The sequence below is a fragment of the Sinocyclocheilus grahami genome, unplaced genomic scaffold (assembly GCF_001515645.1).
Source record: "Sinocyclocheilus grahami isolate Dianchi unplaced genomic scaffold, SAMN03320097.WGS_v1.1 scaffold229.1, whole genome shotgun sequence".
Lineage (NCBI taxonomy): Eukaryota > Metazoa > Chordata > Actinopteri > Cypriniformes > Cyprinidae > Sinocyclocheilus > Sinocyclocheilus grahami.
The window spans coordinates 811,331-831,395 of record NW_015505408.1 but is presented as its reverse complement, the minus strand read 5'-3'; the positions used below and the strand labels follow the sequence as shown (position 1 = coordinate 831,395).

The 20,065-nt window shown below is 36.9% G+C and overlaps 2 protein-coding genes across 2 annotated transcripts in view; both read left to right on the top strand.

Annotated features, from left to right (window-relative positions):
- Positions 1 to 10,263, top strand: part of LOC107597199 (AT-rich interactive domain-containing protein 3A-like) — a 36,819-nt gene extending 26,556 nt beyond the window's left edge. The window contains exons 4-8 of the mRNA XM_016288153.1: positions 2,191 to 2,374; positions 3,765 to 4,012; positions 4,967 to 5,233; positions 8,718 to 8,807; positions 8,885 to 10,263. Of these exons, the coding sequence (XP_016143639.1) occupies positions 2,191 to 2,374; positions 3,765 to 4,012; positions 4,967 to 5,233; positions 8,718 to 8,807; positions 8,885 to 9,006 (911 nt within the window). The 3' untranslated portion in view covers positions 9,007 to 10,263. The remainder of the gene's footprint in view (positions 1 to 2,190; positions 2,375 to 3,764; positions 4,013 to 4,966; positions 5,234 to 8,717; positions 8,808 to 8,884) is intronic.
- Positions 10,264 to 12,045: 1,782 nt separating this feature from the next.
- On the top strand, positions 12,046 to 18,272 carry LOC107597167 (CTD small phosphatase-like protein 2). The gene is made up of 8 exons (XM_016288121.1): positions 12,046 to 12,173; positions 12,264 to 12,381; positions 12,624 to 12,710; positions 13,588 to 13,650; positions 14,154 to 14,233; positions 15,316 to 15,442; positions 16,466 to 16,561; positions 17,857 to 18,272. The coding sequence occupies exons 1-8, from the start codon at positions 12,088 to 12,090 to the stop codon at positions 17,920 to 17,922; spliced, it is 723 nt and encodes a 240-aa protein (XP_016143607.1). The 5' UTR covers positions 12,046 to 12,087; the 3' UTR covers positions 17,923 to 18,272.
- The last annotated feature ends 1,793 nt before the right edge of the window (positions 18,273 to 20,065 follow it).

Genomic DNA, 20,065 nt, shown 5'->3' with positions numbered 1-20,065 from the left:
TATACATACATAAAAAATTTGTAATATAATTTTATATATAATTAATAAAATTACACCTATTATTATTTTATTGTTGAATGCATGTGTACGGCAATGCTGCCTGAAGAGAACTCTGGAATTAATAATTAAATAATAATAATTAAAATTGTATGAGTCATTCATTCATTCGATTAATTCAAAACGCTGATTCATTCAAAAATGAACAGGTTTTCTGGTATGCAAAACAAGTACTTTAAAGGAATTCCTTAGCTTATTACTGTTACTGTGGCAGCTTAACCCCGCACATATTTATATTTAGTTATATTGAAAAAAGTTTCAGTTCAGTTGATCTTTTTTACCCCGTTTTAACATGGATTTCTATGTTAGCGGCGGCACATAGTATCCGCATTCTGATTGGTCAGATCGCCTGTCAATCAAGCTCTTTGTGAACACTCAATTCTGCTTTTGACTTTATAGCTAATATTTGCATTGGCAAAGTTGAGCAAAAACAGACAATATTGTGTTTAAAATATAACTGTTTTTTGCAAGCACATTTGCACTCATGCTATTCAGTACAAAATAAGCAACACTCGTGTGATATTGCTCTCACTGCTCGTTTGATATCACTTATCATATGATATAAATACAAGATGACGTACAGGTCTGGGGTCAGGGTCGGTGTGTTAAATGCATTAAAGTATTTTAATAGCGTTATTTTTCATAACTAATTAATTGAGTTAACGTGTTAAACTGACAGCCCTAATATAATGTGTGTATATATATGTATGTGTGTGTGATACATGCTGTTCAAAAGTTTGAGATCAGTAGGATTTTTAATGGAGTCTCTTCTGGCTTCATCAAGGCTGTATTTATTTGATCAAAATACAGGAAGTTTCTAATTATTATACTTACCTATTATTATACTTTAAAAGGGAAGTCGTGGCCTAATGGTTAGAGAGTCGGACTCGTAACCCAAAGGTTGTGGGTTCGAGTCTCGTACCTGCAGGGATTGTAGGTGGGGGGAGTGAATGTACAATGCTCTCTTCCACCTTCAATACCACGACTGAGGTGCCCTTGAGCAAGGCACTGAACCCCAACTGCTCCCCGTCCTATTATTATACTTTAAAAGGGAAGTCGTGGCCTAATGGTTAGAGAGTCGGACTCATAACCCAAAGGTTGTGGGTTCGAGTCTCGTACCGGCAGGGATTGTAGGTGGGGGGAGTGAATGTACAACGCTCTCTCCCACCTTCAATACCACGACTGAGGTGCCCTTGAGCAAGGCACTGAACCCCAACTGCTCCCCGGGCGCCGCAGCATAAATGGCTGCCCACTGCTCCGTGTGTGTGTTCACGGTGTGTGTGTGTGTGTTCACTGCTGTGTGTGTGCACTTTGGATGGGATAAATGCAGAGCACTAATTCCGAGTATGGGTCACCACCATACTTGGCCACATGTCACTTCACTAAAATATAATTTATTTCTGTGACGCAGCACTGTTTTTCCTGAATTTGTCTTAAGTGTCTTAAGCATTATGTCTTATAACAATACAGGTCTGTTAACTGTTTATCCATTAAACACATCCTTGTTAAATAAAAGTATTAATTGCTTTAAAAAAATACTGACCCTAAACATTTGAATAGTAGTGTATATTGTAACAAAAAATTACTATTTTGAATAAACACTGTTGCTTTTAACTTTTTATTTATCAAAGAATCCTGAAAAAAGTATCACAGGTCCCAAAAAATATTAAATGTTTCCAACATTGATTATAAATCAGCATATTAGAATGATTTCTGAAGGATCATGTGACACTGAAGACTGGAGTAATGAAAACTCTTATTTTAATTTGCAATAATATTTCACAAAATTAAAATGTTTTCTGTATTTTTTTTCAAATAAATGCAGCATAGCACTTCGTTAAAAAGCATTCAAAAACTTACTGATCCCAAACTTTTGATTGGCACTGTATATATGTATACATAGTCATACAAAATAAAATTATTATTAGGTATAATTTAATATATAATTAAAAATATATATACATTATTATTAATGTTTTGTATATTTCTAGCACAGATGCATGTGTATGACAGTCTGCTGCGTAGGGAAAATCAGAAACTCCCAAATACAGACTAAAACAGGAGTGTCTTTGATTTGTAGCGGATACATTCGAACTGCTAAGACACTCAACGCAGCTGTTTGTTTTTGTGCAGGGACGCCAGTGAACAGGATTCCCATCATGGCCAAGCAGGTGCTGGACCTCTACATGCTGTACCAGCTGGTGACAGAGAAGGGGGGGCTGGTGGAGGTCATAAATAAAAAGTTGTGGAGGGAGATCACGAAGGGCCTGAACTTGCCGACCTCCATCACCAGCGCTGCCTTCACTCTCAGAACACAGTATGTACTCACCGACACCTTCACAGGAGAACTTATCTTTACTGTATTCTATAGAATTTAAAGGGATCGTAAAATTCATTTTGAAATTATTTTATAGTGTTTCCTGAATTGCACTCAGATGCTTAGTATGTTTTTTTTGTTTTTTTTTCAAAACAGACATGAATTAGATATAAGTGGTTTTTTCTACCCTGAATTAAAAAAGTTTCACTGCATTTTACGGCCAGCCGCCAAGATGAACTGATAGTGAAGTGTTGAGCATAGCATTAGATTTAGAGCTACTCCGCAGGTGTAGGTTTATTGTTTTAAAGTTTAATCAGTAAAAACGTTTCTATCTTCTTTTTATTCATCTACAGCGATAGTTGGATGTCTTTGTCCATATTAGGGATTTCCTGGAGCGCCATAAGTGCTATTACTTCTGTGATGCACATTTTTAATTCACCGTGAATGCATAAAAGGCTCATATTTCATATGAAAGGCATGGACTCTATTTTTGATTTTGCATACCTTCTGAAAAAAAGAAGAAGAAATTACCGTCACAGATTTGTATCATAATAGTATAATGTTTTATGTCTGTTCACAGGTAAGCTTTTTTTTAAATAAAATTATTATTGCTATTATTTTCTAATTATAATAGTTATATTTAATTTTTTTATTTTTAATAATGAGAGTGTAATTACAACAGCAATATTTCTTTCTTTCTTTTTTTTTCTCGCAATAATAATATTCAGAATAATTATCATTAGTCATAATAATATGTAAGCACAACATTTTGGTCCAAATCGTGCAACCCTACAAACAAGCAAAACAAACTTGGTGTTCTTTATGCATTTCCCCCCCATTTGTGCATTTTAAATTGCAAATCACAATTTTACCCAGAAAAATCACAATTAGATTTTTTCCCCCAAAATCGTGCAGCCCTATTCTGCAATCCCATATACTTTAATCATATCTAACACAGAGAAAACATGATGTAAATAAGAGAATGTTGAGCAATGTAATGTTTGGCGGAAATGAAGAAATCAAATCACCTATAGACTCGCATTGTGCTTGAATTGACTGCTCCAGTGATTTAATCGTTTTCTGTATATAAAATAATCACAATATAAATAACCAGTGGTTGTCACACAGCTAACAGTTGATGGGTTAGTCACCGGCTTGATTCACTAAGGCATAAACAGCAGTAAACCACTTTACTGAGACAAAGAATGTCTGTGCATGAGCCCTTAAATATTACTGATCACAGGGCATGTGCATGAAATGCAGTTTCAAATTTTTTACATTACATTTCTCAGAATTAGTTTAGTTTGTTTAGTTCTTTCTTTACCTGAAGCAGTATTGGTCTTGCAATCGATGGACAGATGTTTAAGTTTAATTTCGCACCCCTCTGCAGGTATATGAAGTATCTGTATCCTTACGAATGTGAGAAGAGGTGTCTCAGCAACCCCAACGAGCTGCAAGCGGCCATCGACAGCAACCGGCGAGAGGGACGCAGACATAGCTTTGGCAGCTCGCTCTTCACCTACTCACCCAACGGGACACCCACAATGCTCACCTCTCCCAAACTCTCCATGCCACCCATGGGCATCGCCCTGCCCAGCAACGGAGCCACGGTCTCATCCTTACATAAAATTAAGAAAGGTAAAACCTTAATGCAGTGGGTCATGGTTACATAGTGATGGGTAGTAACTGATTACATGTAATCCAGATTACATAATCATATTCCAAAAATAGAGTATTTGTAATTAGATTATATTACATTTTAAAATGCTCATAATCAGATTACAGTTACTTTTTTTAATGGATTGGGCTACATCATGATTGCATCTTGTTCAAATAATAGCAGCAATTGTATCTAATTCTTTTTTCTCTTTAAAATGTAAAAAAAATTCTACTTTGTGTCATACGATTTTGATATATGGAATGGCCATGTAAATGTGAATTTGTGATCCGTGCTTATGAATTTGGGGACAAAAGCACCAATTAGACCAAGTATGAGACAAATAATTATGCAAGTTATTAAACACTTCAAGTTTTTTTTTTTTTGGTATGAATATGAAATAATTTGTATGAAAAGACCCCTGAGATTTTAAATTCACATTTAAATAATTTGACAACTCGTTTGCATGTTCACAGTTCTCTGATGTCCGATATTGGGCATGCAAGTAAAATAAAATGTTTTTTTTGTGTTCAGTTGTTTTTAGATTATTTTTTTTTTTTGCATTTTTATTATTTAATTAATCATTAGCTTTTCATTAACTCGTGAACCCTAAGCAGTTCTTTCGTTAACCCTAGTTTGGAAAACCCTTGTGTAACGTCAAGTTTAATGCATTTCTTGTTGTTGATAACAAAGAATGGAATGTATTTTCTTTCTTTTTTTTATTATCAAAATGGTACACAATAATCTAAAAGTAATCAAAAATCAGAATAGATTAACTAAAACAAGTAATCTAATAGATTACATTATGTATCATGTAATTTGTAATCAGTAACGGATAACAAATTGTAAGTAATCTACCCAGCACCGTGGTTACATCTCTTTAATGATTTATGGTTTGCTTAATATGAGCTGTGTTTTGTCGTTCTCTGTTGTAGAGGATGACGGAGTTCAGGCCCGTCTGCCAGTGTCTCTGGCCACTCATTCACTAGCTGCGGCCCAGGCTGCAGCTGCGCAGGCGGCCACCATCGCACAAGTAGCTGCGCTGGAGCAGCTGCGGGACAAGCTAGAGTCCGGTGAGCCCCCAGAGAAGAAGATTGCACTACCAATGGAGGACCACCAGCGGCTACTGCAGAGAGTCCTTCAGCACAACCTGCTGGCCATGACGGCACAGATCCCCATGAACATCCGCATCAACAACCAAGGTACTGACACCTTAACATTCTGGCCTACTGATGGACCAAATATGGTGATAGTAGGGATATGCAGTCACATTTTAAAACCGACTAGAACAGCATTTTTCAACGGTGATGGTATCGTCCCCCAGTGGAGGCGCTGGAAGCTATTTTTTTGAACAGTGGGGCATTTGTTTAAGGCAAGTGTTTGGCCAAGATTCACAATGAGATGAGCTGAAACATTGTAACTACTTGCAAAAGAACATGGTTTGCAACATTCAAACTCAGTGTTACACTGGACGCTTCAAAGCAAACATTCAAAATCTATTTGTTACGATAATTATCGCAATATAATTTTCCTTGATAACACGATAACAAGTGTTTGATAAATGTTCGATATAATGTTTATGCACCAGAAGCGAAACAAAACAGCGCTACTCATTTAATCCGGGCCACACGGAGCATTTATCCGCTCGGCTCAAAGTTCAAACAGCAGCGCAGCACGAACTCACTAGAGCAGATGCATTTACACGCTGACCAGTCTTAAGCAGCACTGTGAGATCCAGTGTGAAGCGCTTGAATTTAGTGAAAGACATACTTGATTTAAACTAGTTTAAAGCCAGATGAAACTGAACCTGACAGACAGGAGAATCACTGTGCACAATGATACAGTCCGAAGGCTGTAATTGCCATCATTTACCATGGATTTACCGTAGTAACACTAACTGCACCATGGTATTGTGGCAGCAATGTGGGATATTCATACAGAACATTATTAATGTAGATGTATTTAAGGGGTAATGGAATATAATTACAGTATTTTTTATGATCAAGCTATAGTGTTTGAACCTAGAAACCATTACATTTTTACCATGGTATTAAGGTGCTACATGTGTGGTTTTAACTGTGATTGTCGTGATCTAAATGTATGCTTCTAAATGGTTAGTTGTATAAAACTCAAACAGTTAGAGTAATTCAAATTCACCATATAAAAAATCTTTTTTTTTTACAATTTTTTTTTTACAATTTTTACAAAGTTTTTTGATAATGAGCATAAACTTACACCTGCATCTGCACATTTTAGAATTTTTAGTTTTGGGTGAAAAGTTTCTTTTTAAGACGCCTTGAAACTTTAGGCAGGTTCATCTGACTCTACATGCTTAGCCTACATAGAGTTGCCTCTATTTACATTTTTACTGTGGTTTTATCCTTTCCCATAAACACCGACCTGAGAAAAAACACCTTTTTATAAAATGTCTGATGTTTCAGGGAAACCTGCGTGTGGAATATCCAACCTTTGGTTCCTGAGGTCATGAAATGAACTCAGTGTGTTTTCTAGTACAGTGCTGCAAAGCCCCTCTTACATCATCTTTCACTGGTACCAGCTATTTTGTAGGAAAGGGTGTGAAACTACTACCACAGCCAGACTAAATTACTGGCATGTGGTAAGTGTAATTTACAGATCAGTAGTAGTCAGGTGGAGATATCCGCAAGCTTCTCAAGGGTGAGTCATTGCAGCTCTCATTATCCCACAGTAGTACTCTAGTAGCCTTCTGTTCTTAATAAACACTGTTCTAATGAATGAGAAAACAGGGTGTTTAGAAGTGCTCTGATTAGATCTTATCAGAACTGTATAGTTGCATTGATGTTATTTACTTTAAAGAATGCTGGCATGAGGGGTCTGACTCATTAGGAGACTGGAGGTGTTGACCGCAATGACAAAAAGGCAAGGCGAATAGTTCTGCAGTGTGGGAAACCCCAGCCTCCACACAGCATGACTTCCTTTTCTTGGTTAGAGTTGTGAAGTACTAGAGGTTTCGGCTGGTGTATTTTATCGGAAGATGAATAAGAGACCAAATAAATTCCCCCTGCCACAGCATGTGAACTCTTTTCATTGTTTTTAACTATTGAAATGGCTAAGGCAGCGCCCCCTGCTGGAATGATTCTGTCCACAGATGAGTACTAGTAGCTTTGTGAGCACCATTATTAATCGTTCTCACACTTTGGGCTAGTGGTTTGTACAAACCCCTATCCTATGTATTAATTGTTGGCACCTAAAGGGATAGCTCAGCCAAACAATGAAGATTCTGTCGTCATTTACTCCACTTGTTCCAAATGAGTTTGCTCACATTTGCATTAATATTAGCCCTACAAACTACAATGTAATTTACAAGGATTTTTTTTTTATAATGATATTATAATAATGTAATATCATATATAATAATAATGCAATTTTTTAAATAATGATAATTAGAACATATTTTGCCAAGTGTGTTTTTGAGATAGTACCTTGGTTGTTTACAAACATGGTAAAATTGCCAGTAGGTGGCGGCAAGTTCACGTCTTAACGAGTGACTCACTCATTCAAAAGATTCGTTCAAAACTGCTGATTCATTTAGAAAGGAAGCTAGTGACTTTTTTTTTAATGAATGGATCACTGACTCAAAAGATTTGTTCAAAAAGATTTGCTCAGTAACAAAATACTCTGTGTTGATCGGAGACGCACAAATGTTATGTTTTATTTATTATTGTACATTATTCTAAGTGCTTTATACAGTACAGCTTCACAGAGATACATAGGAAATAGCAGAATCAATTAGGAAACTCAATTGTGAAGATAGTAAAGCAGCTCTGTAAGACAATAGTGTCGTCATTTAGCTCAAGTCAGTTCAGAATTGTATTTGAATTGTGATCATCGTGATCACAGAGCATAATCGTCTGTATTTGCCTGCAGGTTATTTATCCTGAAAACATTTCGTTTTTATTTGCCATTTGCATCGTCTTGTATTGGTAACAAGCTTTCATGGCTGCAGTTGCCAGATTTCAAGAGTTTAAATCCCCCAATCAAAGTTTTTTTTCATAAATCAGTACATTTTGTACCCAGTGGTTTATTTAGGGTATGTTTTCTTAGCGTAACCATTTTCACTAATTTACATTAGTATAGATTTTTACACCGAGACGACGGTATCATTTTCAAAATCTTGCACTTTGAAACCTCTTTTCAAAAGTTAGCATGTTCAGGCATTTTAAATAAATGTCCAAATGCATCAAAAGTTTTCTGTTTTTAGTAAATATAAATGATGTTGTGTAAACAACTCCTTAATCTCCCAACCTGGCAACCACGAGTACGTGCCCTCTCTTCATTATGGGAAAAGCATTGATGCACTGAAAACACGGGCAAACATGTAAATTGGAGTTTAGCGATCTCTATTGAAATAAAAGCGTAATACAGCCATAATATGTTCTCCTCTTGATTTGTGCTTAAGTGAAATGCAATAAATCTGATGATATGTTCAAAAAAGTAAAATGACAAAAAACTGTTTTAATTTTTTGCAAATTAATTAACTGTTTAACCGTTATAGTACAGCCTCATTAACCAGGTGGTTTTAATGTTGTGAAGTGAATAACACCTCATGCTACTCTTTGAGAAGAGGTGTGCAATTACTTTTCCAAAGTGTGGGGAGGAAAGAAAAAAAAAGAAACTCTTCTTTCTTTTTTTTCCTCTCTCTATCAGAAAGCAGGCAGGACTCCGCCATGAACCTGAACACCAATGGCCTAAACAGCATCAGCATGTCGTTGGAGCTCAACGGAGTCGTCTACACCGGTGAGGAGCCGACAGATTCTTTCTGTTAAGTTCCCCTCGTTTCAGTTGTGACTAATCGTCCTGTTTTCTCACAATAGGTGTTCTCTTCGCCCAGGCTGCGGCGCCGACCTCATCTAACAAATCTTCTGCAGGCAACAGCGGGCCTCAATCAATTCACCACACACCTACCTCATCCTCCTCCAACAATCAATCGCCTTAGCACCTCACACTCTTCCTCGGTGCAAAACCAAAGCCAAAAAACCTCAGTTACTACACAAGATATGCCAAAAAAAACAGTGCAGGAATAACTGAATCGTTCTCAACTTGAAGTACACTAGCTCAGGTCTTTTATTTACACTCTCCTTTGTTCAGGAGTCAAAGAAAATCTAAAATAACAACAAGAGTTTATTATAAAGATAATGATGTATATGCAAAACCTGTGAATAATTTATTTCTCTTTCTGTGAGCACACTGTCTGGCGTTAACAAGGCAGTAGGATTCTGCTTTTTAGGGTTTTATAGTCTCTGTCTGACAAAAGCTTTTCGTCTAAACCATAACAATAGTATTATTGTTATAACGTGTGATGCAAACAGCTTAAGGGTCTGAACTAGTAATATATTGTAGATTTTATTTTCTCTGTGTATGTATCTGCAGTGCCTTGTGAAGGTTTTTCCTTAGCACAGTTTGAAAGTGCTGTTGACAGACCAACGTCTTCAGCACGAACACAATACAAAGTGCGATATTGTCAGAAGTTGCTTTTGTGAGTATTCAACCGTTTGGTTTCCTAACTCAGAGCTTCATATCACAGTCAGTGAAGATTCAGGATAGTTCAGCCAAAAAATCAAAACAGCCTCAAGTTGTTTCAGACCTGTATGAACAGAAGATCAACATCTTCTTTTGTTTCCAACAGAAGAAATGAATACAAGTTTGGAGGGTGAGTAAATGACAGAATGTTCATTTTTGGGTGAGCTGTCTCTTTAAGGAGCTGATTCACACATTCATTTGTAGCCTGTTTGCATCTTCACGACTGCTGGCAAACTCTGGAGGTCACGTTCTCCATGAGCCTCGCAAAAGTTGCTGAGGTATTGCCGAGTCCGTATGTTCCTGGACCTGCCAAGACCCACAAACGTATTTTGGCCAATAGTTGCTCTAAAATACAAGTGGAAAGAGATCAGCAGTTTGGCTGAAAATAATTGCAGTTTGACTCCAAGCATGACAGTGTAATAGGTTCATTTTAAGATCTGAATACTACACTAACTGGAGATCTTTAGTTTGCCGTTTTAGCTTAATCGAATGCAGTTTTGAGGGGTCCAACGATGCAGCCGTTTCTGGTTATGTACAGCGCAAATCAGAGGAAATTCTAATTACAATGGCATGTTTCGAAAGTGTCTTGAGAAAAATGAAATATTCTCTTCTGAAGGGATTTGAAGGATGTGGCTTCGTGTGTTTAACAGCTCAAACCCTTCGAGGTTGTTTTAAATCAGGGGTGCCCAAACTCGGTCCTGGAGGGCCGGTGTCCTGCAGAGTTTAGCTCTGACTTGCCTCAACACACCTGCCTTCAAGTTTCTAGTATTCCTAGTAAGAGCTTGATTAGCTGGTTCAGGTGTGTTTAATTGGGGTTGGAGCTAAACTCTTCAGGACACCGGCCCTCCAGGACCGAGTTTGGGCACCCCCGTTTTAAATCATCTCATCAACTCTTGTCTTTTATCAACTCAAAGTCAGTCTTTTATCAACATGTAGCTACAGTTTATGAATTATGTCAAGCTCTGCTAGCATTACACTGTATGCAAGGTGAAAATGCCCACTTGTTGGGCATCGAGAGGTGAAATGTTCGCTCATAAGAAGTCGAATCATTATTTGGAGTTTGATTGGCGAGAGATGCTCCAGGCTTTATGGAAATGGGGTTTCCTTAAACTGAAAGCCTTATTTTGATCTTGCAGGTACAACTTGAGCAGCTTGAAGGTAAATTCCTCGAGCCCTCATTTGGGATCAAGCTTGCAGCCTTTGCTTTCGCAGCCGAGACCCTTAACCGTCACACTGTTAATGCATATAACTCTTTGTTATTCAGTTGCTGTACAGAAAACAGTGTAGAAAATCTTACCGTTTCTGTCTGTATTGTACAATATTATCGTTTTTTCCTGTTTAGAAAAGGACACCTAATTTTAACACACTTCAAAGTAATTACTGCCAAAATCTCTACCTCAAAAACTCATTTATCAGCTAAGATCTGTTTGCAAGCTTTGCCAGTTCATCACTTTTCACATGGATCTACTGGCTGTGAGGAAGAACAGGGCATATATATATATATATATTTAATTATAGCAAATGTAACACCCCACAGAACTTTTTTTTTGTCTTAATTGTGAACTTTATGAAATATAATTTAACAAATCCCTTAGTATATGTAAATGAGCATGAATTTGGCCCAATTTATTATTGACTGTTTAGTGATGAAAAGAGTTTTTTTTTAATCCTAGTATTATTTTTGCTTAAAGTTATTGCAGAAGGTCAAAATGGTTGAATCATGTAAGTACCTGTACTTATCTAGGATTGTTCACTGAAATATTAAGTCAAATATAGTCTATATTCCAAATTCTATTGAGAAAGTTGAGCATTTAATGTGGTAATGATGGCGGCCTGACTGATTCATCTCTACCAAGTTGTCCAACTGAAAACGTTATTGCAAAGAGGGAAAATAGATCCAGTTTCTGGACATTTCTCAGTTCTGTCAGAAACCTAGCACTGACACTTGTTTTAGCCTATTAAAAACATTCCACTGAAAATTAGAATATCATACAATTAGTACAGCATTACAATTAATAGAGCAATTGTTTGTCGCCCTAATTTTACATTAATAAATGACATGTTTCTGCTATTAAACGATGTTTTGCCCTTATTGGTGTTTTAATAACTCTATGTTACATTTTCTCTGCTCTTCCCTACAGTACAAATCCATTTGAAGTGTCTGACCTTTATTATGAAACATTTTGTCTGTACTCTATGGTTTTAAATTAGATTTGGCATTGACCTTTAGGCTGTTCTGAATCTGTGTGCTGTATTTTTCCTAGTTAATCTGACTTATATAATTCCTGGATCAGACTTCCAAACAGAGTTCCTTTGAGGGGGTGATAACTTTTATATGCCAACCCCCCTGTCTTATTGCTATCATGTTTTTGCATCTACTTGATAGGATTTGCTAGTGATGTATTAGCAACATGCTCTGACTGATTTGTCATCTGGTTTTGGGTTGTTGTAACAGTCGTTGTTTATTTTAATAGGAGAGCAGCCAAACACAAGTCCCATGTTCAGCCCTGAACACTGTGTATTTGGCTACAGTGCTGCTAGCCCTCTTTCAGAGGATGAAGAGAATGAAGAAGTGTTCAGCCCGTGAGTCTCTTCTACAAAGGATTTCATTTTGTGCACTTCAGACTGATTGAGAAGGTTTAATTTTAAATGTTTGTCCCCCCCCCCTCTCAGTTTTACGTTTATTAAGAACATTCCGAATCGTTCACAACAGTCCAGGCCTGTCTCAGCAGTGCGGGACATTCCGCCAAAGACGAGGAGCACACCTGCTGCTACACTGGTGCTTGATTTGGTAAGTTATCTTCCTAATAGCCTGCTCATTTCAACATTTTGGTCAGAATGTGACTGAACTGATTGAATTTGCATGCAGTGTGGTGACTGGAAACTAATGGCAGGGCCATTAAATCAGATGGGCCGTTAATGCTCCCCCACTGAGAGATGCTTTAACAATCATGTTCTGTTCTCATTGATTGGATTGAGGTTTAGAGGCGACTGGTTTGTGATTCTTTGTATTTTATTTTTGTATGATTCTAGGATGAAACCCTCGTGTTCAGTTCACTCAATGTGATTCATGATGCAGAATACACCTTCAATACCCGCTTTCAAGATCACAAGTACAAGGTTGGTAAAACTATTAGTTAATGTTCAAAATTAAACATGCTGAATAAAAGTGCTCACCTTCAGGCCATCCAAGATGTAGTTGAGTTTGTTTCTTCATCAGATTTTGAGAAATGTAGCATTGCATCACTGTCTCAGCAATGGATGCTCTGCAGTGAATGGGTGCCGTCAGAATGAGAGTCCAAACAGCTGATAAAAACATCACAATAATCCACAGCACTCTAGTCCATCAGTTAACATCTTGAGAAGACAAAAGCTGTGTGTTTGTAAGAAACAAATCCATCATTAAGGCGTTTTAACGTTAAACCGTCACTTCTTGCCAAAATATGATTCCATTATCCCCTGTTGTCCTTCAACATCAGAATTTGTTTTGACTGTTAGACTTGTATATGGTGAATATTTCTCACCTAATTCAGACGAGACCTTTTCACTGGAGGAAGTTATGGATAGAGGACTCGTATTTTATAGCCAGAAGCAATGGTTTGAAGTTAAAAACATCTTTATGATGAATTTGTTTCTTACAAACAAGCAGCTTTTGGCTTCACAAGAGGTTGTTAACTGATGAACTGGAGTGGTGTGGATTACTTGTGGATTATTGTGATGTTTTTATCAGCTCATTCTGACGGCACCCATTCACTGCAGAGGATCCACTGGTGATCAAGTGAATTTCTCTAAATCAGTTCCTATGAAGAAACAAACTCATCTACATCTTGGATAGCCTGAGGGGGAATAAACTAAGCACATTTTTATTTTTGTATGAACCATACCTTTTAGCTTCTCATACATGCATTTGTTGGAGTAGCGGTTAACATCCTGCAACTGTCATGGAAAAGTCTTGCAATTGTGTTGATCCTGTGATTCATCAGACATCTTTTCACAGGTTTACGTGATCCTCAGACCATATGTCAAAGAGTTTCTACAAGCCATGACCAAACATTTCGAGGTAAACATTGTGAATATTACACTAAAACAAAGATGAATATTTGATGTGCTACACTTTTTTTGTTGTTGTTGATTAGACGTTTGCATGCCATCAATGCAACCAATAAGATTTGTGCTTTTGGTTACATGCCTAGAGCTGCTTTTGTTATATAAAACATATAAAATGGTGTTATTTAATAAACACAACATCAAATACAGAACTCTGAATGGCTGTTTGGAAGATAATGTAAATGTGGCTTAATTTCTTTTCCATGACAATCGGTTGTCAGAAAGGTGTTTCTGCTTCTCCGTAAGTGCCACCTATTGTTAGAAAGTGACTTTTGCATTTTCATTCGGTCCGTCTACTGTTTTTTTTTTTTACACTTTGGTCTGAACGGACAAAATAGTATCCAAAATCGTGATCTAATTTTTGTGCTGAACATTTGTGTTGGTGTGAACAAGCCTTAAATGTTGCCAGTGAATTAATGTATTAGTATACCCATTCTGTTTTCTTTTCTGTTCCAGATGTTTGTTTACACCTCTGCAAAAAAGGAATACGCAGAGAAGATTGTAGATATATTGGACCCTAATAAAAAGCTCTTTAGGTGAGAGACATGTTGAATCCCATATACCCTAAATTGTCAGGAAAATGCTTCTCAGCTGATCATCAGCAAACCTGCCTCATAATGCTCACATTTTCATTGACCTGAGAGCCAAATGATGGTCCAACTGACTACAACGTTACATCATCTGATCACATCTTTCAGCGTCATTATAGTTAACTAAGACTGAAAGTAAAATGAAAACCATTAAAAAACTTTTATATAGAATTAATAATCATTTAGTTCAGCTGGAAAATGTATGCTTACAATTCTAAACTGAAAACCTCTGCTCTCCTCTAGAGTAATGACCGTATCCCAAATATCAAAACTCAAAATGTAATTTCCATACCTAAAATACATGTTTTATATATATACATTAATTTATCATAAGCACAGCTCAAAGGCTTCCTACCAGTAGCCCTCCTTCTCAAAACGTAACATTTAGCACAGTTTTATCATGGGTAGAATGCAGAATATTTCAATGCAAGCATTTCAGTAAAATGTAATTTATGCAATATTTCAAACATTTAACCCAGAGAGAAAAATCAACCCGCGGCAACAGTTTAAAAGTAACCCGATTGCGTGGGGGAAAATGTCGACTTCCAACATGAGCCAAGAGTTAGGAGAGATGACTGAGACCATGCTGGAGGATTTGCTGCTCAACACATCCTGAGCTCACTGACAAATATATCTGATTTTGTAAGATGTGCTCCCTTTACGCAGAGCACGTGTGATTGCGAAATCAAAAGTGGAAGTGAACAGCATTCAATACCACGCACAATGATAGCGACTCCCTGATGCGTTAAAATTATATACAGTATTAGAATGTTTGAGGGTGCAGGTGGGATTGGAACAAACATTATGGCAGTGGGGCGGGATTAAGAAAACAGTTCCTGCACAGAGCTGACAAGGCACCAGTTCTCATTTTAATTTAGTGTAACTAAAATGTGCTAAAATGAGGCTGTTTAAGCTCCCAATAATAAGGACTTATTAGAAGCTATTCTTTTTTTTGTTGTTTACAGGTTACAAACTTTCCTTTGACGAAAGTATGAATATGTAATGATGTGGCTTTCTTTGTTTTAAAGGCATCGTTTGTATCAGGACGATTGTGCCTGTGTGCTTGGACACTACATTAAAGACTTAACCATTCTGGAGAGAGACCTGTCGAAGACAGTCATCCTGGACAATGCCCCACACACCTTCCCATATCACGTACACTTGTCTTTACCTTTCTATGTAAATGGATTTGTTAAAGGGGTCATATGACGTTGCTAAAAATAACATTATTTTGTGTATTTGGTGTAATGAAATGTGTTTCTGCGGTTTAAGGTTCAAAAAACACATTATTTTCCACATACTGTACATTATTGTTGCTCCTCTATGCCCCGTCTTTCTGAAACTCGTTGATTTTTACGAAGCTCATCGTTCTGAAAAGCGAGGTGTGCTGTGATTGGCCAGCTATCCAGTGCATTGTGATTGGTCGAATACCTCAAGCGTGTGACAGAAATGTTACGCCCCTTACCATACTGTGATGCCGTGTACCGGCGTGAGGAGATAAAACCCATTATAAACGAGGCATTTGTTGCATCCAGTGGGGACATAATTACGGATTATAATGACTTATACTGTCTTTTTACACGTTGCGTTGCGTATCACGGGAACTGCCCCACTTTATAGAAACAGCCTTTGTGCACAGCATTGTAGTCTACTGTCCCAGGTTCAAGAAGCAGTCCTCCGTAAAATGTGCTGCACACATCTGAATATTTGGGTTGAACTGTTCTGGAACAGTGTTGTAACTTAATCATTGATTTCTAGTTGTGTCCTCTTTTGGAAGACCAAACAAAGTAGTTTCGCTTTCACAACGAAGCACACAGCATCTTCACGACATGGCGGCAGCAACAATACTACAGCGAGAATCAAAGTTACGCCTTTTTTCTTTGCATTTTGGGCGGCGTTATGCAAATCTTCCCACATAGTGACGTAGACATATGGGGGCGTGTTTAAACGAGGCGTTTTAGGAGGGCGTCGACGAGTCTTAACTTTTATAAAGAATATCTCTTTGGGTTTGAGACTTTAGTCTTTGCAACTTCAGGGATCTTATCTATGCACAATCAGCTTGTAACACTCCAAAGAGAAAGGAAAACTTGAAATTGCATCATACGACCCCTTTAAACATCAGGTCTAACCAGTATATAAGTGCCATGTTCTTATTGGATCTGTGTTTGTTCTTTCTAGCTGATGAATATGATTCCCATAAAAAGCTGGATTGGAAATCAAGAGGACAGTGAGCTGCAAAAGCTCATTCCGTACATGGAGAAACTAGTGCGTGCGGTGAGTGTTTTTAGCCATTAACATCTATGCAATTATTTTTTACATTTTATATTATGATTATATAGCGTATTATTATTATTATTATTAGTAGTAGTATTTTAAATTAACTCCATATTTCCTACCCAGTTCAAAACGTCTTTGCAACTTCAGGGATCTTATCTATGCACAATCAGCTTGTAACACTCCAAAGAGAAAGGAAAACTTGAAATTGCATCATACGACCCCTTTAAACATCAGGTCTAACCAGTATATAAGTGCCATGTTCTTATTGGATCTGTGTTTGTTCTTTCTAGCTGATGAATATGATTCCCATAAAAAGCTGGATTGGAAATCAAGAGGACAGTGAGCTGCAAAAGCTCATTCCGTACATGGAGAAACTAGTGCGTGCGGTGAGTGTTTTTAGCCATTAACATCTATGCAATTATTTTTTACATTTTATATTATGATTATATAGCGTATTATTATTATTATTATTAGTAGTAGTATTTTAAATTAACTCCATATTTCCTACCCAGTTCAAAACGGCTATTTATTGAAACTAATAATGTAACTACTAAATCTATCGTTCCTAAACAATAAATAATGATTTAAGAGTTAAATATGGGGAAATTACCCATATATAGAGAGAATTTTTAAAATTAAAACAAGTACTTTGAACTGTGTGAGTATTATATATTGAAGTGCCCCTATTATGGGAAATGAAAGGTTCATGTTTTGGGAGTCCCCAACAACAGGTTGGCATGCATGCAAGGTCATAACTCATAATACACTTTCATTGTCTTATAATATGCACTTATTTTTACCTTACTTGCTCAATGACTCCCGAACGATTCGCTCAACGATTCATTTTTCCAAACCCCTCCTTTGCGTGACGCTAATCTGCGGTGATTGGTCCGATTGGTATCATTTTCGTTTCATCTTGCCTGTAATGCCTGATAAAGCAGCGTTTGTGAGCGCAGTGCTGTTTTGTGTACAGCGTTACCGGGGAAACAGCTATTTTACTGCTCCAAAAGCTGCACCTAGTGGCAAAGAATTAATTTGCGTTTTTATTCAGACCAAAGCGAAAAGATCAAAAGTGGGCGGGGAATATGCTAATGTTTCATGTTGACTTCAACATGAAACGGCTTGGGATTCGTTTTAAAAACGACTCGTTTCAATGACTCAGAGTCGACTCTTTCTTTTGAGAGACAATAACTTTATACTTTTAAAAAATCCATAATAGGGGCACTTATTAAATTACAAGTAGTAATTTTTAGTAATGGTTAACTTGTTTTTTTTTGTGTGTGTGTTTCTAGGATGACATCAGAAATGTTTTAAAGAAGAGAACCGATCACTTCCACAGGCTGCTTTCTGAAGACTAATCCCTGTATTAAATGTAAATAAATGTAAAGCCATGCTTGTAAATGCCAGTGAAATTCCTATGCTCCATACTGCATACAAGGCCAAACGTGTAGTATGATTTTATATTAGAGAATAGTCTTAACAGTTCACCTGTAATCATCCTGGTCAGCTGGGGTTCTGACCCTTCTTGAAGAATAGGACTGGATTCTTTCCTTTAATTTATTGATAAACCTTGAGTTATTTGTACAGGTTTGTGCCATTGGAAGAATGCTTTCACACTTTAATCTGTTAAAATTAATTTCAATATGTATTCTACTCAGAATTCTATTTCTAAAGGATGCTTAGGCCAGTTTTCAGGAACCAATAAAGTAAGAAGAAAAAAAGCATTTGCGTTTCTGAAAAACTTCTGAATCTGAAAAACAGACATGGATAACACTAAGTTGTTTGGTTTGCTAAGAAAAGGTGTGCTATCTCTTTTAAGAAAGTCTTAAAGTCATGCCATTAAATGTTGCATATCTACACAAAATTTTACTTTTCTAGTACAAATATCTAAACCTCTCTAAATGAAGAAATATTTACTTGAGATGCAAATTGTAAATTGTGGCAATGTTCACTTAAAAACAGGCGTTTAAGCTCCGATCAATGAGGCTTACAGCCAATCAGTTCCAAAACAAAATCCAAAGCCTGTGCTAATTCTGAAAGAAAACAAGTTGACAAAGATTGAATCCAAGAGCGTAATGAGAGATTTACAATCATTTTTGGTAGGCTGGTCGGAAACACCAAATTAGGTAAAGGGTTTTCAGCACAGCACAAAGGTTAAATCTGTTCAAACTTAGTTAAATTGGTGTACTGATTCACTTTAGTTAAATCACATCCCAGGCTAAACTAAATTAAAATGGGGAACAAATTAGTACAACATGGCCACGATTTAACTAAAATGAAGGAAAGAATTGAATAGGTTGTGGGAATTATTATTTTTAATTTGTGAACACGGTATCTAGTTAATTACCTTTAGTACCATTTGAAAGGGTTCTGCCCTAATGACAGCTGTGTATGGCAACATATATCTGTTCTCAAACCCACAATCTCAGCAATGATTACGGTATAGCAGCCATAATTACTTTCAAGCCGATGAACCTGTAATTTACTGAATGCAGACTGATGTTAAAATTGTTCTTTGAAAAGAATAGTTTAATATGGACCAGCTTTCAGCTCTTCAAAATAAATACAATAAAATGAGACATAAGCCTATGCTGACAACTTTGTCAATGAATAGATATTTCTGTTGCAATTTTAGTGTAATTATAGAATTTAGTTACAAAAATAATTATATATAAAAAGAAAAATGAAAGTAGAAAATAAGTCATTTTTATGGGTTATAACAAACCATTCGCCACTAATTATATTGATCATAGGGTGTTGGGGGTAACGCACCACTAATGATACGTTTTAGGTTAATCTGACGAATACATTTTATTAAAGTAAAACTTCTTATGTAACGTGAATAGCGTAAATGCAAGCGCTCTATTTTTGCATTGGAATTAGTTTAAAATATTTTTGAGCGCGGAGGAGTCGCTGCGCCACCGCTGTTCCGGCGAACTCAGTTCCCCTGTGTCCCCCTCACAGCGCATGCGCAACTTCGCAGTGTTGCCAAGTCCGCGGTTTTCCAGCGGTAGTTTTTAGTAGCAATTGGGCGTTTCTTTTTTAAATATCCTGGCAACCCTGAAACTTCAGTACTAAAATCATGACTTCATGATTTCGCCCCGGGCTAAGCAAGTCAGCTTATGGTGGTTTTGCTGTCTTTCTGCAAGAAACGTTAATTTCAGCATGTTAATTAGATCATTTGTAATTAAATAGGTATTCATGTACATAGAGTCAGATTTCCTGCTAATCCTAACTTTTTCCTGTTTTATGAAGTGTAACACCATACATTACAATTAGACAGTTAAATTCCTTCGTTAGGGGCATTCTTTTGTTCAGACGCCCATTTCCATTTTATTGTTATTGTTGTTGTTAGTGTGTGTGTGTTTCTGTTAAACAACTTAAGCCTTGTCGAAATAATAACAAATAAACTATATTGCACAATGACTAGTCTCTCTTTTATTATTTTAGGTAACTCAGAGTGATGCTCCTGATGTGTTTTTAAAATGTCATAATTACGTC

Excerpts from the sequence above, each read along its gene's own strand:
- LOC107597167 (XM_016288121.1), top strand. The coding sequence starts at position 12,088 with ATGTTCAGCCCTGAACACTGTGTATTTGGCTACAGTGCTGCTAGCCCT. Across the intron at positions 13,651-14,153 it reads CCATGACCAAACATTTCGAG|ATGTTTGTTTACACCTCTGC; the intron begins GTAAACATTGTG and ends TTTCTGTTCCAG. Across the intron at positions 15,443-16,465 it reads CACACACCTTCCCATATCAC|CTGATGAATATGATTCCCAT; the intron begins GTACACTTGTCT and ends TGTTCTTTCTAG.